The 16,624-nt window shown below is 36.5% G+C and overlaps 1 protein-coding gene across 4 annotated transcripts in view; it reads right to left on the bottom strand.

The window, feature by feature from the left end:
- Positions 1 to 16,192, bottom strand: part of DCP1A (decapping mRNA 1A) — a 59,421-nt gene extending 43,229 nt beyond the window's left edge. For 3 of the 4 annotated variants that reach the window (XM_050959197.1, XM_050959198.1, XM_050959199.1), the window contains exons 1-4: positions 15,994 to 16,192; positions 14,364 to 14,404; positions 11,499 to 11,626; positions 2,184 to 2,250 (exon numbers count right to left, since the gene is read on the bottom strand). In XM_050959197.1, the coding sequence (XP_050815154.1) occupies positions 2,184 to 2,250; positions 11,499 to 11,626; positions 14,364 to 14,404; positions 15,994 to 16,128 (371 nt within the window). In that variant the 5' untranslated portion in view covers positions 16,129 to 16,192. The remainder of the gene's footprint in view (positions 1 to 2,183; positions 2,251 to 11,498; positions 11,627 to 14,363; positions 14,405 to 15,993) is intronic. The other variant, XM_050959200.1, reaches the window with a different exon arrangement.
- Between the last annotated feature and the right edge of the window lie 432 nt (positions 16,193 to 16,624).

The following is a 16,624-nucleotide window of genomic DNA, read 5'->3' as shown; positions in this document are numbered from 1 at the left end:
TGTCTCTTGTATGGCAGAAAACAGAACATTTCATGGTGTAGCAGTCTCGGACGATGACCCAGCACATGTTCATTTTAAGAACACTTTCAGAGCAGATTTGACAAAATGCAAAGAAGGTACAAATGTGAGATTTCTAAGGATAGCTACAGCACTCGACCCAAGGTTTAAGAATCTGAAGTGCCTTCCAAAATCTGAGAGGGATTGAGGTGCGGAGCATGCTTTCAGAAGTCTTAAGAGTAACACTCCGATGTGGAAACTACAAAACCTGAACCACTAAAAGAGAAAATTCAACATTCTGCTGGTGGCATCTGACTCAGACGATGAAAATGAACATGTGTCGGCCGCTCTGCTTTGGAACATTATCGAGCAGAACCCGTCATCAGCATGGACACATGTATTTTGGAATGGTGGTTGAAGCATCAAGGGACATATGAATCTTTAGCGCATCTGGCACGTGAATATCTTGTGACACTGGCTACAACAGTGCCACACAAATGCCTTTTCTCACTTTCATATGACACTGTAAACAAGATGTGGGAAGCATTATCTCCTGCAAATGTAACCAAACTTGTTTGTCTGAGCGACTGGCTGAAATAGGACTGAGTGGATCTGTAGGTTCTAAAGTTTTACATTGTTATTTTTTGTACATAGTTCTACATTTGTAAGTTCAACTTTCATGATAAAGAGACTGCACTACAGTACTTGTATTAGGTGAACTGAAATTACTATTTTTTTTTACAGTGCAAATATTTCTAATAAAAAATATAAAGTGAGCACTGTACACTTTGTATTCTGTGTTGTAACTGAAATTAATACATTTGAAAATGTAGAAAACATCCAAAAATATTTAAATAAATGGTATTTTATTATTGTTTAGTGGTGCGATTAATCACGATTAATTTTTTTAATCACTTGATAACCCTAGGGGAAAAAATTAATATTATGTGGTTCAATGAAGCATATTTATAAAATATAAATATTTAAAAATATAAAAAGGCACATATTGTCCAAAATGAAAAGCTTGCAGTTCTGTAAGGTAAGACCACAGCTATCGAGACCCCCAATTAACTAACTTATTAGGACTAACAATCTCTTGAATCTGTTCTTCTATTAATAAAAGTTCGTACCTGTATAGTTTTACCAACTTTCTTGCTTTTTCAGCACCTGATTATGAATTTTTGACCAAACCAATAAAAATGTGATAAAAACACTCTTTTGATGCTAAGCTGGCTGGACACGTTTTTTAAATTCTATTTTGCTATTTCACTCTGCACAATGTTTACATCTGGCTTTAGAAGAGGAACTTTTTGTTACTTTGTTCCATTCTAATTGCTTACCACCACTTTCTTCAACTTTAGGCAAATTGTGTCAAGATTAGTAATTATCAACTTCAGTACATTAGTGTTAAACTCATATAGTAACCTGTTTCCAGTATTGTTCAGCAGTTTTCACATTTACTCTAGTTAGAATGCAAAAACATATTAGTAAATTAAACAATGAAGATTAAAAAAATTGTAGAAGAGATGAAGTAGCCAGCTTTAAATGGACCTTCCTGCCTATCTTCCAGCAAATTTCTGGACTCTGACAAAGAAGCCCTCTTAACAGTTCATAATTCCACTCATTCTCCAATCACCAGTGATTACACCCATTTCCCCCATCCCTTGGCTTCTAGATAGGAAATAATTAAATAAACTCAAAAACTACAGAACTAACAGGCAACACAGAAATCTTCACTTTTTTGGTCTGGTAATTAAATGGATTCATCGTTCATCTCAATTTATTTGTTGGACTCCTTTTTGTCTGTGTAGATATTCTGCCATTTAAGTTACCTTGATGTTATTTCAGGCAGGGTTGTGTATATTATATAAAAAACAACCCAGAACGCATGTGCACATGTTTCTGGGGAGATGAGGATGGGGAAGGGTGGCATGTTATTGATTGTGTATTGTTTTAGCTCAAGTATTTATAAGAACTTAACCTTTTTGAAATGTTCTAAGTTCTAATGTGAATTAAAGATTTAGCTATTACAAAAAGTTAAAGAGAAGTAGTGAGAATATCAAAGTTTTGATTTTAAAAATGTTAAATATAAAAAGCATATTTCACAGTAAAAATGGAAAGAACATTACATAAGTGACACTGGAGGACAGAATTTTGGGTGGAAAGATAAAATACTAGGTACTTACTTAGCCATGAGTTTTGCTATTCGATGACAGTCATTCTTGTCATAAAACCAGATACTGTATATAGACACTTGAAAACAAAAAGAAAACAAGATAAAAAACTGTCAAAAATCAGGTGGTGATAAAACAGCTCAGAGTAGCAGCCCAGTAGCACTAAAATACACAGATTACAATCAATCTCCACTCATCTATTCTATGCATGAATGAGTATCACTTAGCAGGTAATTAGGATTACTAGTGTGTGCAGAAGAGGCATGAAAAACAACAAAATCAGTTAGGTTAGGAAATTACATTTCATTGGGCACCTTAAAATGTACAAACAATTAAAATTATTTTTCATTCACAAAATGACTTTAGTTTTGCAAGTACTATACATCTTCCAAATGTTACAGCTTAACGATCACGAAGTCATCAAGAGCATCTAGCACTTACGTAGTTCTAGTCCAGTTAATATTTGAGATAAAACCATGAACTATTTCAGTCTGTTGCTTAGAGGTCAGTAATAGTTTAAGTCACACATAAAACTGCCTTAATGAGACTTCAACTGCAGTATGGTAATTAAGCCTTAGTCTTTTTTGGCACCTTCACTCATCTAAAATTCTCTTCACTGGAAATCTAACTGTGTGCAAGGCCGGCAGCACTGAAATTCCAATCGTACCAGACTTATGTTTACAGAGCTCCTTAATGCTAGGTACATGGTAGACTCTACTCCTAACATTTAGTAAGCATAGATCAGCTGAGGCCATGCAGGCTCTGATTCAGCAAGGCATTAAGTATATGCTTAATTTTCATCATGAGATCAGTACAACTAAAACTTGGCTGAATCAGGTTCTAAATCACACTGAGTTGAAAGATACACCAAGTGAAATGGAGTAATTTTTCAAAAATAATATTTCATTCCACCCTCGATGGAAGAGTCAGAAAGAAACTCATGCCTTTGGAAGATGGTCTTTCCAAGCGACGGCTCAAAGCATCTGCCAAGTGTGTGATCTACAGTAATACTTTATCTCAAGTGCCCTGCAACTGAATTATGGTTAAACAGAAAAATATCAGTTCACAGGGCCATTTTAAAGTTCAGTAACACAAACACTGAGGGGTTCTTCAAAAAAAGACAAAGATGTTTTTCATGATTCTGGACAGAGCCATTTCAGCAACCCATTAAAATCTTTTAAAAGATTAGAAATATTTCTGTATTCTATTGAAATAAGCTATTTCTCTGAAAGATATCCTTGCCAAGTTTTTAGATATTGTAATTTGCAAATGGAACACACCTAATGGAGATGTGGTTTATTTAAAATAATTGTATTTGGATTTTCTAGCTGTACTTAATATATTTGTTTACCAGATACTCACAGCCAACAAATGGAATGCAGAACAGGTAGTGAACAGATTCCTGAGTTGGAAGATTGTTTTATTGGGTTTGTCAATAATATTTATCTCTAGCCTTAATTGAAAGCAGTGCCATACTGAAAGCCACAAAAATGTTTCCATTTATTTATTGTACGTCACAGAAAGGATAATAGCTTCTAACATTTCGACCTCATAAAGAGGCCCTTGACCTCACTACATGTGAGTAAAAGATTCCACCTATCAAAGGTGATAATGCAGTTTTCCACTTCATCAAAACCCCACAAAATACATTATTCACCTGTCCATCTCCATTAAATCCTATTACATACCACAAGTGTTTGAGAAGTCACTTTATAAAAATAAAAACATTAAAAAAAAATCCACTACCTTCCTACTACGGTTCTTGTTAAGATTTTTATTACATCTGAACCACTATTTGGTTAAACTATCCTTCAAATTCAAAAGGAAAAAGTTCTTAAACTGAAATTCATATTAAGATAGGCCAAAATAATTTCATATCAGGGCTCAATGGGGATCCAGAAAACTTAATTTACCAATTGTAACTTACTAAGCCTCTGTAATGCAAATAGCAGTGCTCAAAGTGCTGCGCTGTAACTCCCCAGCATGGATGCTGCTGCTGCAAACTAAAAGCTTCCTAGTTTGTGTCACACAACCAAAGTAGATTGACCTCCTGCACTCGCATTCTAACACACACACGCGCGCACACACACACACAGTTTAAGGCAAACAAATATAATTTTCTAGGTCTAATCTTTGGAATTTATTAAGAAGCATGCAAGAAGCCCAAAGTTTAGGATCTGCAGCATTGACGGAGGTTGTTGCCTGTCATCCATCATAAAATCAATATGACTGAATTGAAGAAATATACTATTGCCAGAAACTGAGCCAGTAAAGAGAGAGTCTTCATACTTCACACATGCAAAAATTAAAACTGTTTTACAGAAATACTATGAAAAAAACCTTACAATTCAGAGAGAATTAAAAAAAACCCGAACAACTATCTGAGCTGCCAACTTAACATTATGAAAGCTTGGTTTCATTTTAAGCCATTTCTCCCTTAGCAGGAATCCATTCTGTAGCACAATTTAGCATTATAAAACAAGCATCCTCCCCTTCTCCACTCCATTATCAGAAGAACTGCTAACAGGAAAAAAAATTCTTCAAAAGCATGTTTGCTGGAGAAATAAAGATAAGGAACCTATAATGATAGCTTAATGGAGGAAAATGATAACACTAACACTCAATTCTGCCAGAAACAGACCAGCACAAGACCAGAAATGCATCCCAAATCTGCTCTGTCTACCAACATATCATAATGTTTCATTCTGTGCTGCTGGCAAGGAGTCATAGGGAGTAACCATGAAAGCCTGTCAGTGTCATTTATGATGGAAAACAGATTACCAAACTATTTACAAGGTTTACTAACAAGATACTATTCTGTACGGATTTCAGACACTTTCAAAGATTATGGTACTCATTTTCCCTCCCTCTTTTTAATAGCACAACAAAATCAGACGTTTTATGCATAAATATTTAACATTAAAATTAGATTTTTGAACGTGTTTCAAAATATATGTTCATGTTTGATATGCAAACTACTGCATTTTATTGTTGCACATACAAGACACTGCTTAACAATCCTTTTACCAGATGCAGCAAAATTATTAAGTGTTTACTAATTCCTTGTAAACTGATGTCCTTTCTCCTGGTTATATTAAAATCCTGCTAAATGTGCCCCTTTATGCAAGGAGCAGTAAAGGCTCCTTTCTATTACATTGATTACATCCAGGCTAATTGAACACAAAATTATTTGCTTGTGATTAGTGCGACTGATTGTAAAGACTATGTATATCTTAAAAAACTCAGTGTGAGAGATTACCTAGTTTCACTATTCAATGATATCACTGTCATCTGTTGATGCACCAAGTGTACAATCGCTTTTCTTCCTACTGCAACAAGAAAATACTTGATTTCATTTTCACTCAGAATGGACACAATTGCTGAATTAGTTTAAATGGTATTGAACATAAAGTAGTAAATTATGGCCTAATCCATTATTGTGTTGCTCTGGTTTTTCCACTGATGTCACTCTACCAATGCTTTCCTCTATTTTTATTTTTAAATTTACTGAAAGCTGAGCAACGTCTTTAGTGGTAAGACAGAAATGCTGTCATTGTTTCACATCATCAACCAATATCTTCAGTTAGATTTGTATTTTGCATAGTCACGCAGTCTTTAACATAATTAGTGTCATTCCTGGGCCACATCATAACCAAATCTGAGTTGACAAACTAGGAATTAATTATCTTTAATTTAATTCTGATGTGAGATTAAAATGCCTGGCAAAAATTTCTATGCGGTATTTTTTGTTCGATGGCTATTACTTAGCAAAATATCTTTAAAAAGAAGAAAAAAAAATTAATAAAAATTGCTATGAAAAGTGAGTTTATCCTGCCAAGGGAGCACAATACTATAGTTCCAGGATGAAGGATTTGAGAAATATATTTGTATCATATTCCATTGTTCTTAATCAGGAAAAAATTGCAGAAAAACAATATCACATAAAACAAGACCTAACAACAGCTGCCGGAAAACATTCTGTATTTCACATGAAAGCAAAAAAGAGATGATATCTCAGTGAAGTGTGGAACCTTAAAACACAGCACTCAAGGACAATAAAGGAAACATGCACCTTTCTTCTTGGCAGTTGGTTAGCACAAACTGAGGATAATCAAGGAAACAAACTCCTTCTAACACAATTATTTAATCTGTTGTCCCAGAGAATAATTAAGTGAATTAACCTGATCAGAAAAAAACACATTCTCTAGCGTAAATAGTATTCCAGATTTACTAGTAGTGTGTGCTAAACCCTTTACCCAACTTACATGTAAAAGCCAAGTGCTAATGGATTTGCTCTGAGACAAATCAAGTTTCCTCACTCAGCGACAATATGGATTACTACTTTGCAACAGTGACCCAGAATAGGAAAGTCACTGCTGTTAAAACACCATCTCAAAGACCATACTATTCTTACTATCCTCTACTTGAACTCTATCGAATGCCCTCTCCCCTCAAAAAACCAAACCAAACCACAAAAAAAAACAAAAAACAAAACAAAAAACAACCACTTGTATTTTACGCCTTCTCGCTATAAAAGTAGCAAAAACAAGCTACCTCCTTATCTTGGACCAGTAGGTTGAGCTAATGCAGTTGCTACAGATCCATTCTCCTTCAGCAATCATGGAGACATGACATGCTGGATACATTGCTGATATGAATGATAATGGGACAGTGTCTTTAGGCTATGACACACAGCACTAAAAGCAATTACGTAACTTTTTTTTTTACGTTTTGTTTGTAAATCTTGTGAAATGAAACAACTAATTTGGTTTTTAGTGTTCTGGATACAGAAGGTACTTTTTAAGCTTTAAAAGGCCATTAAATGACAAGTAAAGACGACAGCAACTTGTAGTTCAGATTTCATTTTGAATATCAGTGCAAATCTCCCCCCCTTACCCCCCCGCCCCCGAGGATCTACCTTCTCTGTTGCATTAGCTTTCCCACCCTTGAACTGGGAAAGGGCAAGCAGAGAACTAAGGCAAGGAAACACCACAGTACCATATTTCTTCTCTTAATATTAAAAAAGTTTATGTTTAGCATCTATCTTTTCAGCACCATGGAAATTAATTCTCCTGACCTATCTAGTGAACTAGATTTGATTAAAAAACCTCTACATCAAGAAAGAGACCTCAGATACAAAGGGAAAATTATAAGTGAAACAGAACTGGAAGCATACTTCTTGCAAACTTTTAGAGGTAAGTTTATTACTGTTTAAAATGTTCGACTCTGTTTAAAATGTTTCTTTGACTGTAAACAGACTTGTTGAGAATATTACTGCAGAGCAATCATAATCTGCCACATATTTTAAATGAAGTTAAGATTTGATTTCAACCACACAATGAACGTTTCAAACTACCAATGCATAATGTTGTTGCTATATGTACTTCCACCAGTATAAATGAAGAGACGAGAAATCATGGGGTGTGAAATTCTGTAAAAAGCTCACAATGCATGATTTTAACCAAGATTCTGGGACAACAGTAAACATACATTTAAAAGGTTGTTTTTGATGTTATCGGTGTGATTTAAATGCTTCTTGAGGGAAAAAAATTTAAACTTCTCAAACAGCATGAACTATATAAATCACCTTATGTCTGAAAAGATTAAGGGAAATTGACAAGTGACCACAATGGAAGCAGCAACTCTGTATTAAACTATACTGGGAGTGGGAAAATGTAAACAGTTTTCCACATATATTTTACAACCAATATATATTCAGTCCCATACATATGAGACAGTATAACGTACACACCGGCAGAAACAACGGAAAGATTTGTTTTCATAGGAAAAATCTTAAGATAAATTCAAAATGTGTCAAAGACTAGCAGAGATCAGATAACTCCATTTCTCACGCTTGGGATCATTCTTGTGCTTTCCCCATTGAATTCACTACTTCCTAAAACAGAGATGGAATATTTCTTCTTGTTATCTAGTCTAGTAATAACTCCACTCTACCAGGATATCACCTTAATTGGTATAATGTCAAATAAGATCTTAAGTCATCATAAGTTGTCATTTCTGTAGCAGAGAGATCTGATACATTATAGATAAAGAGTTAGGATTTCAAAGCAGCATTATATACAATTTTCAAAGCTGACAGCGACTTGCCTCACTAATGATTAAAGAGCTTTTGGTACTGTTCTAGGATGCAAACAATCTGTCTTAATCCTACGTTTGTTTTCGCAAAACATCTGTATTTGAAACAGGAAAAAGATTTTCCCTTTATATTCTTGTCTTAGGAAGAGACAAAGAGAAATAGAGTTTCTAAAACAAAACTTTAAAGAATAAAATGGACATGGAACACACCACACAGGGATAGATACAATGGATAAATGATTTCATTAAAGACTAAACAAATTCAATGAGAGGAAAAAATGAATGAAAAACTAGAAAAACAGAAGTTATATGAAAAAAACACATATTAGGTCATTTAGTCCATCCGCATGACAGTACAACCCATGACAGTGCATATAACTGTTCAATTAATACATTTGTGAGTAACAAAAATGTTTTTCAGACACATGCAAAGTACTCAAAAAATACTGCTGAAGAAACAGACCGCTCTAACAGATCAGTATTCAATTCTAATTACAAATCTAAATGACTTAATAGGAAACATTTTTATTAGTCCAATACTAAAACCATTAAAGGCTATTTGTACCATCAGATGAATACGGCAATATATCTGAGGTTTTTGTTTTCCAGTAGCTACAAATGAGCTCTAATGCACAATAAACTCATCATTGAAATTCTGCCACAGGAAAAATGTGCATGCAAGTCATAACCCCTGGTGGCTTTATGAAATGTGTGGACTACAAAAAAAAGCCTGACAAGCAAATCATTCCTACTATCCCCTCCAGCCAGGCTAGTTACCTGTCAAAAGCAGCCAGCATAAAAATAATCATCTGAGGGCTACTTTGTGGCTGACATGAGACCAATGCAGTTCATAGTCAATAGATTTTTGTATCACTCAAGGAGTTCCCATGCTGGCAGTCTCACCAGAGGTGTCACAGACTGAACTGGTACCTCTTATCCCCAATGATTCTTTCAGGTCAAGGCATAATGGCAGGGCATGGTGAAGAACTTTGCAACGCCACTGCCTTCACAGTTTCTGCTGTGTTTTAAAAAAGTGTTATTGATATGGCATATTTTTAATATCAACATTTAACTTGGTGAAAGGAAATTGTTTTGCCATCTTTTACCCCTTGCTCTATGTCCCCAGGGAAGTGCAAACCTTAGCTCACAGCAGGACCACATTTCCTATGATAAATAAAACAGATTAACTCCTTTCAGGATCGGAAATGTGGAGCAGCTTTGGTGGCCATGATATGTGCTGAGGTTTTAGGAGTTCTTGAGAAATGCGAGGCATTCCCAGCCCATCAGCTCAGGAAGCAGAATAATCAGTACAAGATTTCCTCATTACATTGAGCACAAAGTTATCATTAACTTAGACTACAATAGTGGGTTTCATAATGAGCCTGCTTCCTTGCCTATTTTGAAATGTACCTTTCTTTAGCTCAATGTATGGACCTCATCAAATTCAGTGAAAAAGTAACTAAAACAAAGGGACTATGTAATTAGGCCAGTTCAGGATTTTAAAAGTGAGTCCCTGAAAAGGCAGCAATACTAAATTATTTCTAGTCATCATGCTTGGCTGACTTTATAAAAAAACGCACAAAATGTTTAAATATTCCCTCTTTGGGAGTTAGATTTTACAAACATGAAGGGAAGAACAAAAGGCTGATTTTCCATAAAGTAATCCATGAGGATGAGAGTGGGGTGGAGAAATTTGCATATATAGAGAGACCAGAATTTTCCCCACACACTCCCCTAATTCCTGTAAATCCTCAATTTCTCCCCCAAATGCAGTAAACTAATATATTTATAAATTCTATACTACTCTGTAGCCCCACAACTTGTAATTAGGAGCTAACAAAACTGTAATCTCAACTATATTATACTGGAAATAATGCTCTCTTTTCCAAATGACTTTGAAATTGCACAGGAGTTTCTCAAAGCAACCAACTACCTGTACAAGGAAAAGGGCAGACTCTCCTCTCAGAGCAGTATTATTCCCATGATTTGTTTGACCTCAAATAAGAGAAAAAGCCTATCACAAAGATAAGATAATGGGCTACTGCATAGTTGCACCTTGAAAGGAGGAAAAGAATTTAAGGCAACAGTCATGAATTATCTCCCTCTAAAATACAACTTACTAAATCGAGGGTAAGTGCTCTTCAGATACAGCCTGCTCATTTTATTTCTCTAACAAAGGGGTTATCTGGTTTACTCTTTCTATGAAACAGTATTCTTTTAAAACCTGACATCTCCGTATATTATGTTGTCTTTGAAGTTTGCATGTCAGGGAAATTCTGGAAGTTCAGAAATCTCAACAGGACAAAACTCAAAAATTGAAACGGGATGGGAAAAGGAAGGGGAGGAGGAGAAGAAACTAGAATCATATGTGATATAAAGCTAAGATGTAGCTCTCTATGCTCTAGTATTTAAACTTAGAAATTGATCTGGACGGAGTTAAGCAAACACTGCTGGACTCAGAGAGAGACAGTTAAAGGGGTCAGCTGTCTGTGGCTCAAAGGGAAATTACTGAATGGAGAATTACAAAACTTGACCTAATAATACTGCATATTATTATGCAGGCGCAAGCTCAATGTTTTCCTTGCATGGTTAAAGGATATAATATATTAATGTGCACGTGTGTCGAGAGGGAATACATAAGCATGAGTCCACTGTATCCTAATGTAAAGAAAAGAAGCTCCTTCCCCTGAATTGAGCAGTTCCCCCCAACAAGCAGCCTCATTTCCATGAAGCAGCTGACTATACTCACCCTCCACTTGCAAAATAAGACACTGAAAAACTAAAACCATATAAAATCAGAAGTCACAGTCACAATTGTTTTTATTTTTAAGTTTAAAGTTACACATAAGACATAACCAGGTGCAGCAGAATTGTTCTACAAAGTTTCAGAAAAATTTTGCATACAATATACCACCCTGTATATGTGATCCCTTTTCTAAAATAAAAGGTTGACTTATGACCTAACAGGATGAATATCAAACTATGTATAGTGCCCCTACATTGATAACAACGGTTAAAATAAACAGCAACTTCAAGGTAATGTGCAGCTACACATAACTGTATTAAATCAAGCAGCATAGACAAGGAAATAGCCGCAGACATTTCATTAGAATCTGATATATTACCTTATGCTTGAAACAGACGATTAGATCAGAGAACCTGAAAGTGGCCTACATCAGAAGATAGAGTTTGAACTTCTATAGAATAGATTTTTAAAACATCTATACTCACAGCTAGCGTTTCTGTAAAGAAGAAAAGGTTCATGCAGTTGAAATTCCAAGTCTTTATTTACTGGCTCAACTAGGTTGTGCATATTCAGTCGATTCACAATCGTAAAACCATAGTAGGGAGAAGCTGACCTGTTTCATTGAGAATAGAGTCATTTGTTAAATGTATATCAAGTTTTTACTTAAGCAAAAATATTATCACATGTCTATGCTTTCAAATGCCAAAACAAAGCATAGATTAAGAGTATAATTTGTAATGCCATATGTGCTTAGTTAAAATAGCCACCTTCACAATATATTTTTATGACAAACTGTTACGCAGTTCAACCAAGCATTACTAATACTCTGTTCCTTCCATTCACATGAAACTTCACCAAGATAGACAGATATGTTTATAAATGCAGAAACCAGTAACTATATCTCATTAATACATAGTTACTAGTTATACAATCATGTTTACATGTAACTAATCCAAAGCAAATATATCATGCAATATAAAACCAAGCCTATGCACATAAGGAAACATTTTATAGATTCAAATAAATTCTACAGCGTAACAAATAATCAAAGATGAGTAAACAAAAACAATACTTTAATAGTTAGAAGTACTTTACATGATCTGTCTATCTAAAGTGATCTATGTGGGAAAAGTTTCTAGTTTTCATAAGTAATGGCAAGAATGGATAAAACTGACACTTTTGGTGAGCAAAACAGTGAAAATCATAACAGTAACAGATTTAAAAATATTCCTCATCTTACTAGAAGAGAAGACTCAATGAAATTAAAAAGCAGCAAGATTAAAACTGATTGAAGGAAATACTTCAGTTTAAATTTTGCTTTTTAAAACGTTATAATTTTACATATACAACTTACAATTTTAACTTGCTGAACTTGGCACTTCAAGATATTATTGAGGCCAAAAGGTTTAATAAGGATTCAGAACAGGATTTAACTACAGATGACATCCATTATTAAAAATTACAATCCTGAAAATACTCATGCACATATTGAATCTTATGCACTGTGAAGTATCTTTGAAGTCAATGCAACTACTTGGAGTGTATAAACGTAAGAATGGGCAATGAGTCATCGTAAAAATCAGCCTGTGGGTTTAGACCCCTTATGTTTCATGGCATAGGACAGTCACTAAGGGCCTTGTCCATAGATAACTGAAGTCAATGGAAACATATTGATTTAATTGGGCTTGGGATCAGACCCTTTCTGCCCGGAATTAGGAAGAAGCTTCTCTCATGTTTTTTGTACCTACCAGACAGGATATTGGATTAGATAGTCTTACTGGTTAAACTGGTATTGCAAATGCTAGTTTCCTAAAGTCTTGTGGAAAGACCTTTGCCAGCTTATGAGATTTTATCGGCTTGAAAAGAATGTTTGTATTTCCTCCTAAAAAACTCAGTTGGCAAAATTTACCTCTACCTTAAATAGACACAACTTCATTAGAATAAAAAAATATTAAGAGTTGAGCATTATTAAAAGAGCAGGGAATATTTTCAGGGAGGATCCAAAAGCACCCCAACTTGCCTCATAAAAGGGAGCATTTTTCCCCCCCCAGACCTCAAAATAGTTCCTAAAAGAAAATGAATATATAGAAAAATTGCTTTGACAAGCAGAACAACATTTAACTTCTAAATATTCTGTGTAAGACTTGCTCTACAGTCTAGCTTTAGAAAAAAAATCAAGCAAACACTTGAAGGTCAAAACAAAACAATTTCATATTTGTTTCCTCTTAAATTATTAAATTATAATATAGCCTTATGCTCAGCTATGCCTTTTAACACTTATGTGAACATAGCAGCAAGATGATTTTTTTCTGGTCACATTGTGCGGATACCCCGAGGAAAAATACACAATGACAAACAAAAATCTGCTTCATTATAATCAGATGTAATTAGCTGTACAGATTTCATCAACATCATGGCCACATTCACTAAGGGCCCAACAATGCAAGGTGCTGAGCGCCTCCTGAGAGGCACTGAACATACTTGATTACAAGATTTATGCACATGCTTAATTTTACTACTGCAAACAAGTCTCATTGAAATCAACAGGACTACTCATGTAATGAAATTAAGCATTTGCTTAAGTGAATATTGGAATGGTGCCCAGTGGATATTCAGAACCTCACAGTGCTACAGACATAGGAAATACTAGTAATATTAAATGGGTTGCTGCCTGTCTCAGGATGGATAGATTAATTCTCCATTCACATATCTTGCATATAATGGAGCAATAATTCATTGTTAAATCACTAATTTATCTTTGGTTTAAGATGAATCTTTGGTGATATTTACATGCTATTTCTCATTAAGGAAATATTGGGACATTTCTCTCAAAAGTCACCTATTAAACAAATCAAAAATCCAAAAGTGGCACACATACAGACTGCTAGCTTTTAAATGACAATCTGTATCATAACCAGTGGAAAATGGCAGACCCATTCACTGGAAACTATTTTAAGAGAGATTTGTAAAAAAAATATAAAATTATATAATTCATCATTTCCGGAATATGGAAAGTAGAGGAAACATAATCACTTGGGTCATTTAAAGCACTCAGGAATATATTAGGAAATGATGCCGTATTACCAAAATTATTAACAAAGCAACCTAATTATGACTTCCATTTCTATGATTCTCTCTTGTTTTATTCATTTATTTTCTTCAAGATTGCTTCTGAAAAGTTATGCATGTACTTTTTGAAGAGTTATATGCCTAGATGCTAAATTTATTTTTAAAACAGGCAGTTGGAGGTGAATTTCTGGTCAAATATCAGAATTAGCTGGAAAGTCTAATGTGACAAAATCTAAACTTAATAGTTACATACTACATTAAAGGATTTTTGTATAACTTACCTTCTGTACACAAATAAGGTACCTTCTATGTCAGTCTTCTCCTACAACAGACAGCAATTATAGTTATTTCAGTGATATGCTTACTCACACAGTTATGCAGCATTCTAACAAAAGAGTTTTTAGTACCATCTCACAAAAAAGGTTTGACATCATAGACCTCAGATTTAATCTCTTATTTTTTCAGTGAATTGCTAACCCTTTCAGGCAAATATGTAGTTATACATGTCACCTTGTTGATAAAAACAATTATTCAATTTTTAAAGAAATTTCTGATTACTTTCTCTTCCTAACCAGCTTCACTAGAAAAGTTAAAATTAAATATTTTCTTTATAGTAACCCCATATTCATGCATAGTAATACAAGTTTTTTTTTAATTTGCAAAGTTAAACATGTATCTTGTAATGAGAAGTTACAATGGGATCTTTTTGGACATATCTTTTATTATAATTGTATGCGACGCACCATGACGTTAAATATCCAGGGGTAGCCATGTTAGTTTGTATCCACAAAAACAATGAGGATTCCGGTGGCACCTTAAAGACTGACAGATTTATTTGGGCATAAGCTTTCAAGGGTAAAAAACCTCACTTTTTCAGACTTTGTTTTATACATTAAAACTTAGCTAAAAACAAAAAAACCCTTACGGCTTACCACCTGCAAAATAACATCTGACTCCTGCAAATAACTCTGAGTTCAACTGGATTACTCTTGTGGGAAGTTACACTCACGCTTAAGTTTTTGCAGGACTGAGATCTCTGAGGCCAGAGGCTATTCAGTTACAATCGTGTAACTGGAAGCCTGTGTGTCTTTGACAAGATTTTATCAAAAGTAATCCCAAAGCTCTCTACACTCATACTAACTTTTTTTTAGAAATATAATGTATATTGATGGCCTTTATTTTCAAAACTGAAAAACGTTCTTGAAATTAAACAGAAATTGTATTTAAGCAGAACAGTCATTATCAACGTTTCTCAAATTCCACGCTTTGTGAACCTCAACATTACCAGCTAGTGGAAAGTGACAACTAAAAAGGTGTGTGTGTGTACAAACAAAGCAGTGAGAGTATAAAGGGCAACAGGCAAGACTACAATACCTGCTACAATTATAGCAGCACACATTCAAGCAACGTCACAAGGAAAGTCTGTTCTTTCCTATCAGACATTCCATTTCACTGTTTCCTCTGACTTAAATGGTCTCCACAGCCTGGGAAAAGTCCGAGCTGCTGGCGGGGGAAGGTGTGAAGAGCTCAAACTTCTCAGGGTCACAGCCCCTACCCCACAAACCACAGCGCCACAATCTGAACGGCTCTGACCCCCGTGGCTTCCTGTCCCGGGGGGCGGGAGGGGAAAGGGGGTTGCTGGGGCTGCCACTCCGCCCTGGTGGAGGGAGTTTCCGTTTCTGCAGGGAAAGGGGCAGGGCGGGTCAGTGGCTACATCTGCACGCTGAGCACGGGGGAGGAGAGGGTGTGTCGGTGCCCACCCCCGAGAGTAGGGGGAGGGCCTGTGCCCAGCTCTGCTCCGCGGGGAACGGGGGGGGGGGGGGGGGTCGGTGTCGCTCCACACGGCTACGGGGCGGGAGCTGTAGCTCTCCTAGGGGACGGGCGGAAGGCAGGATCCTGCTCCCCACTTACCCACTCGTTGGCTCTGGGGCTGAAGCTGTAGAGCGCGACCTGGCCGGTCACGTCGGCGATGCTGGTGATGTAGGGATCGTGCCGCTTTAAGGCCGCCAGGCTCATCTCCTGTCCCGCTTTACTCAGCGACTCCATCTTGGCTCCCCGGAGGAAGCGGACGGGGAGGAGGAGAGAGCGACCAGCGCGGAGTCACGTGTGCAGCTTCCCTGCTCTCGCCCGAGCACTGCGGCCTCAGTTCCGCCCTGGAGCCGCTGCGCTTTGGTTCCGCCGGTCCGCCCGGGAAGCTGTCAGGGAGCCAGCACCCTGCCCCCCACCTCCACAGAGCTCCTAAGGGGGACTTGTGCCAGGAACGCCAGCTCCTCGGCGAGGCACTGTTCCCAGTTCAGAGCCCCGAGGGACTCCCCGCTCTGGCCTCCCTGGCAAGGAGCTGCCCCGAGCTGGGCCGTGGGGGTGTTTACCTGCCCTAGAAAATGAGGTGGCGTGAACACGACTAATCACTGCCTGCACTTGCTGCAAAATCGTGATTAGCATCGTATTAGGCAACAGCTTAATCTTCAATTGAAGACAGTCTGGAGGGACTGATACCCCTACCTGCACCCCCAGGCACCTCTGCAAAAACCGGTAACACTCC

Source organism: Gopherus flavomarginatus, chromosome 6 (genome assembly GCF_025201925.1).
Source record: "Gopherus flavomarginatus isolate rGopFla2 chromosome 6, rGopFla2.mat.asm, whole genome shotgun sequence".
Classification (NCBI taxonomy): domain Eukaryota; kingdom Metazoa; phylum Chordata; order Testudines; family Testudinidae; genus Gopherus; species Gopherus flavomarginatus.
This window is presented reverse-complemented; position numbering and strand designations above follow the sequence as displayed.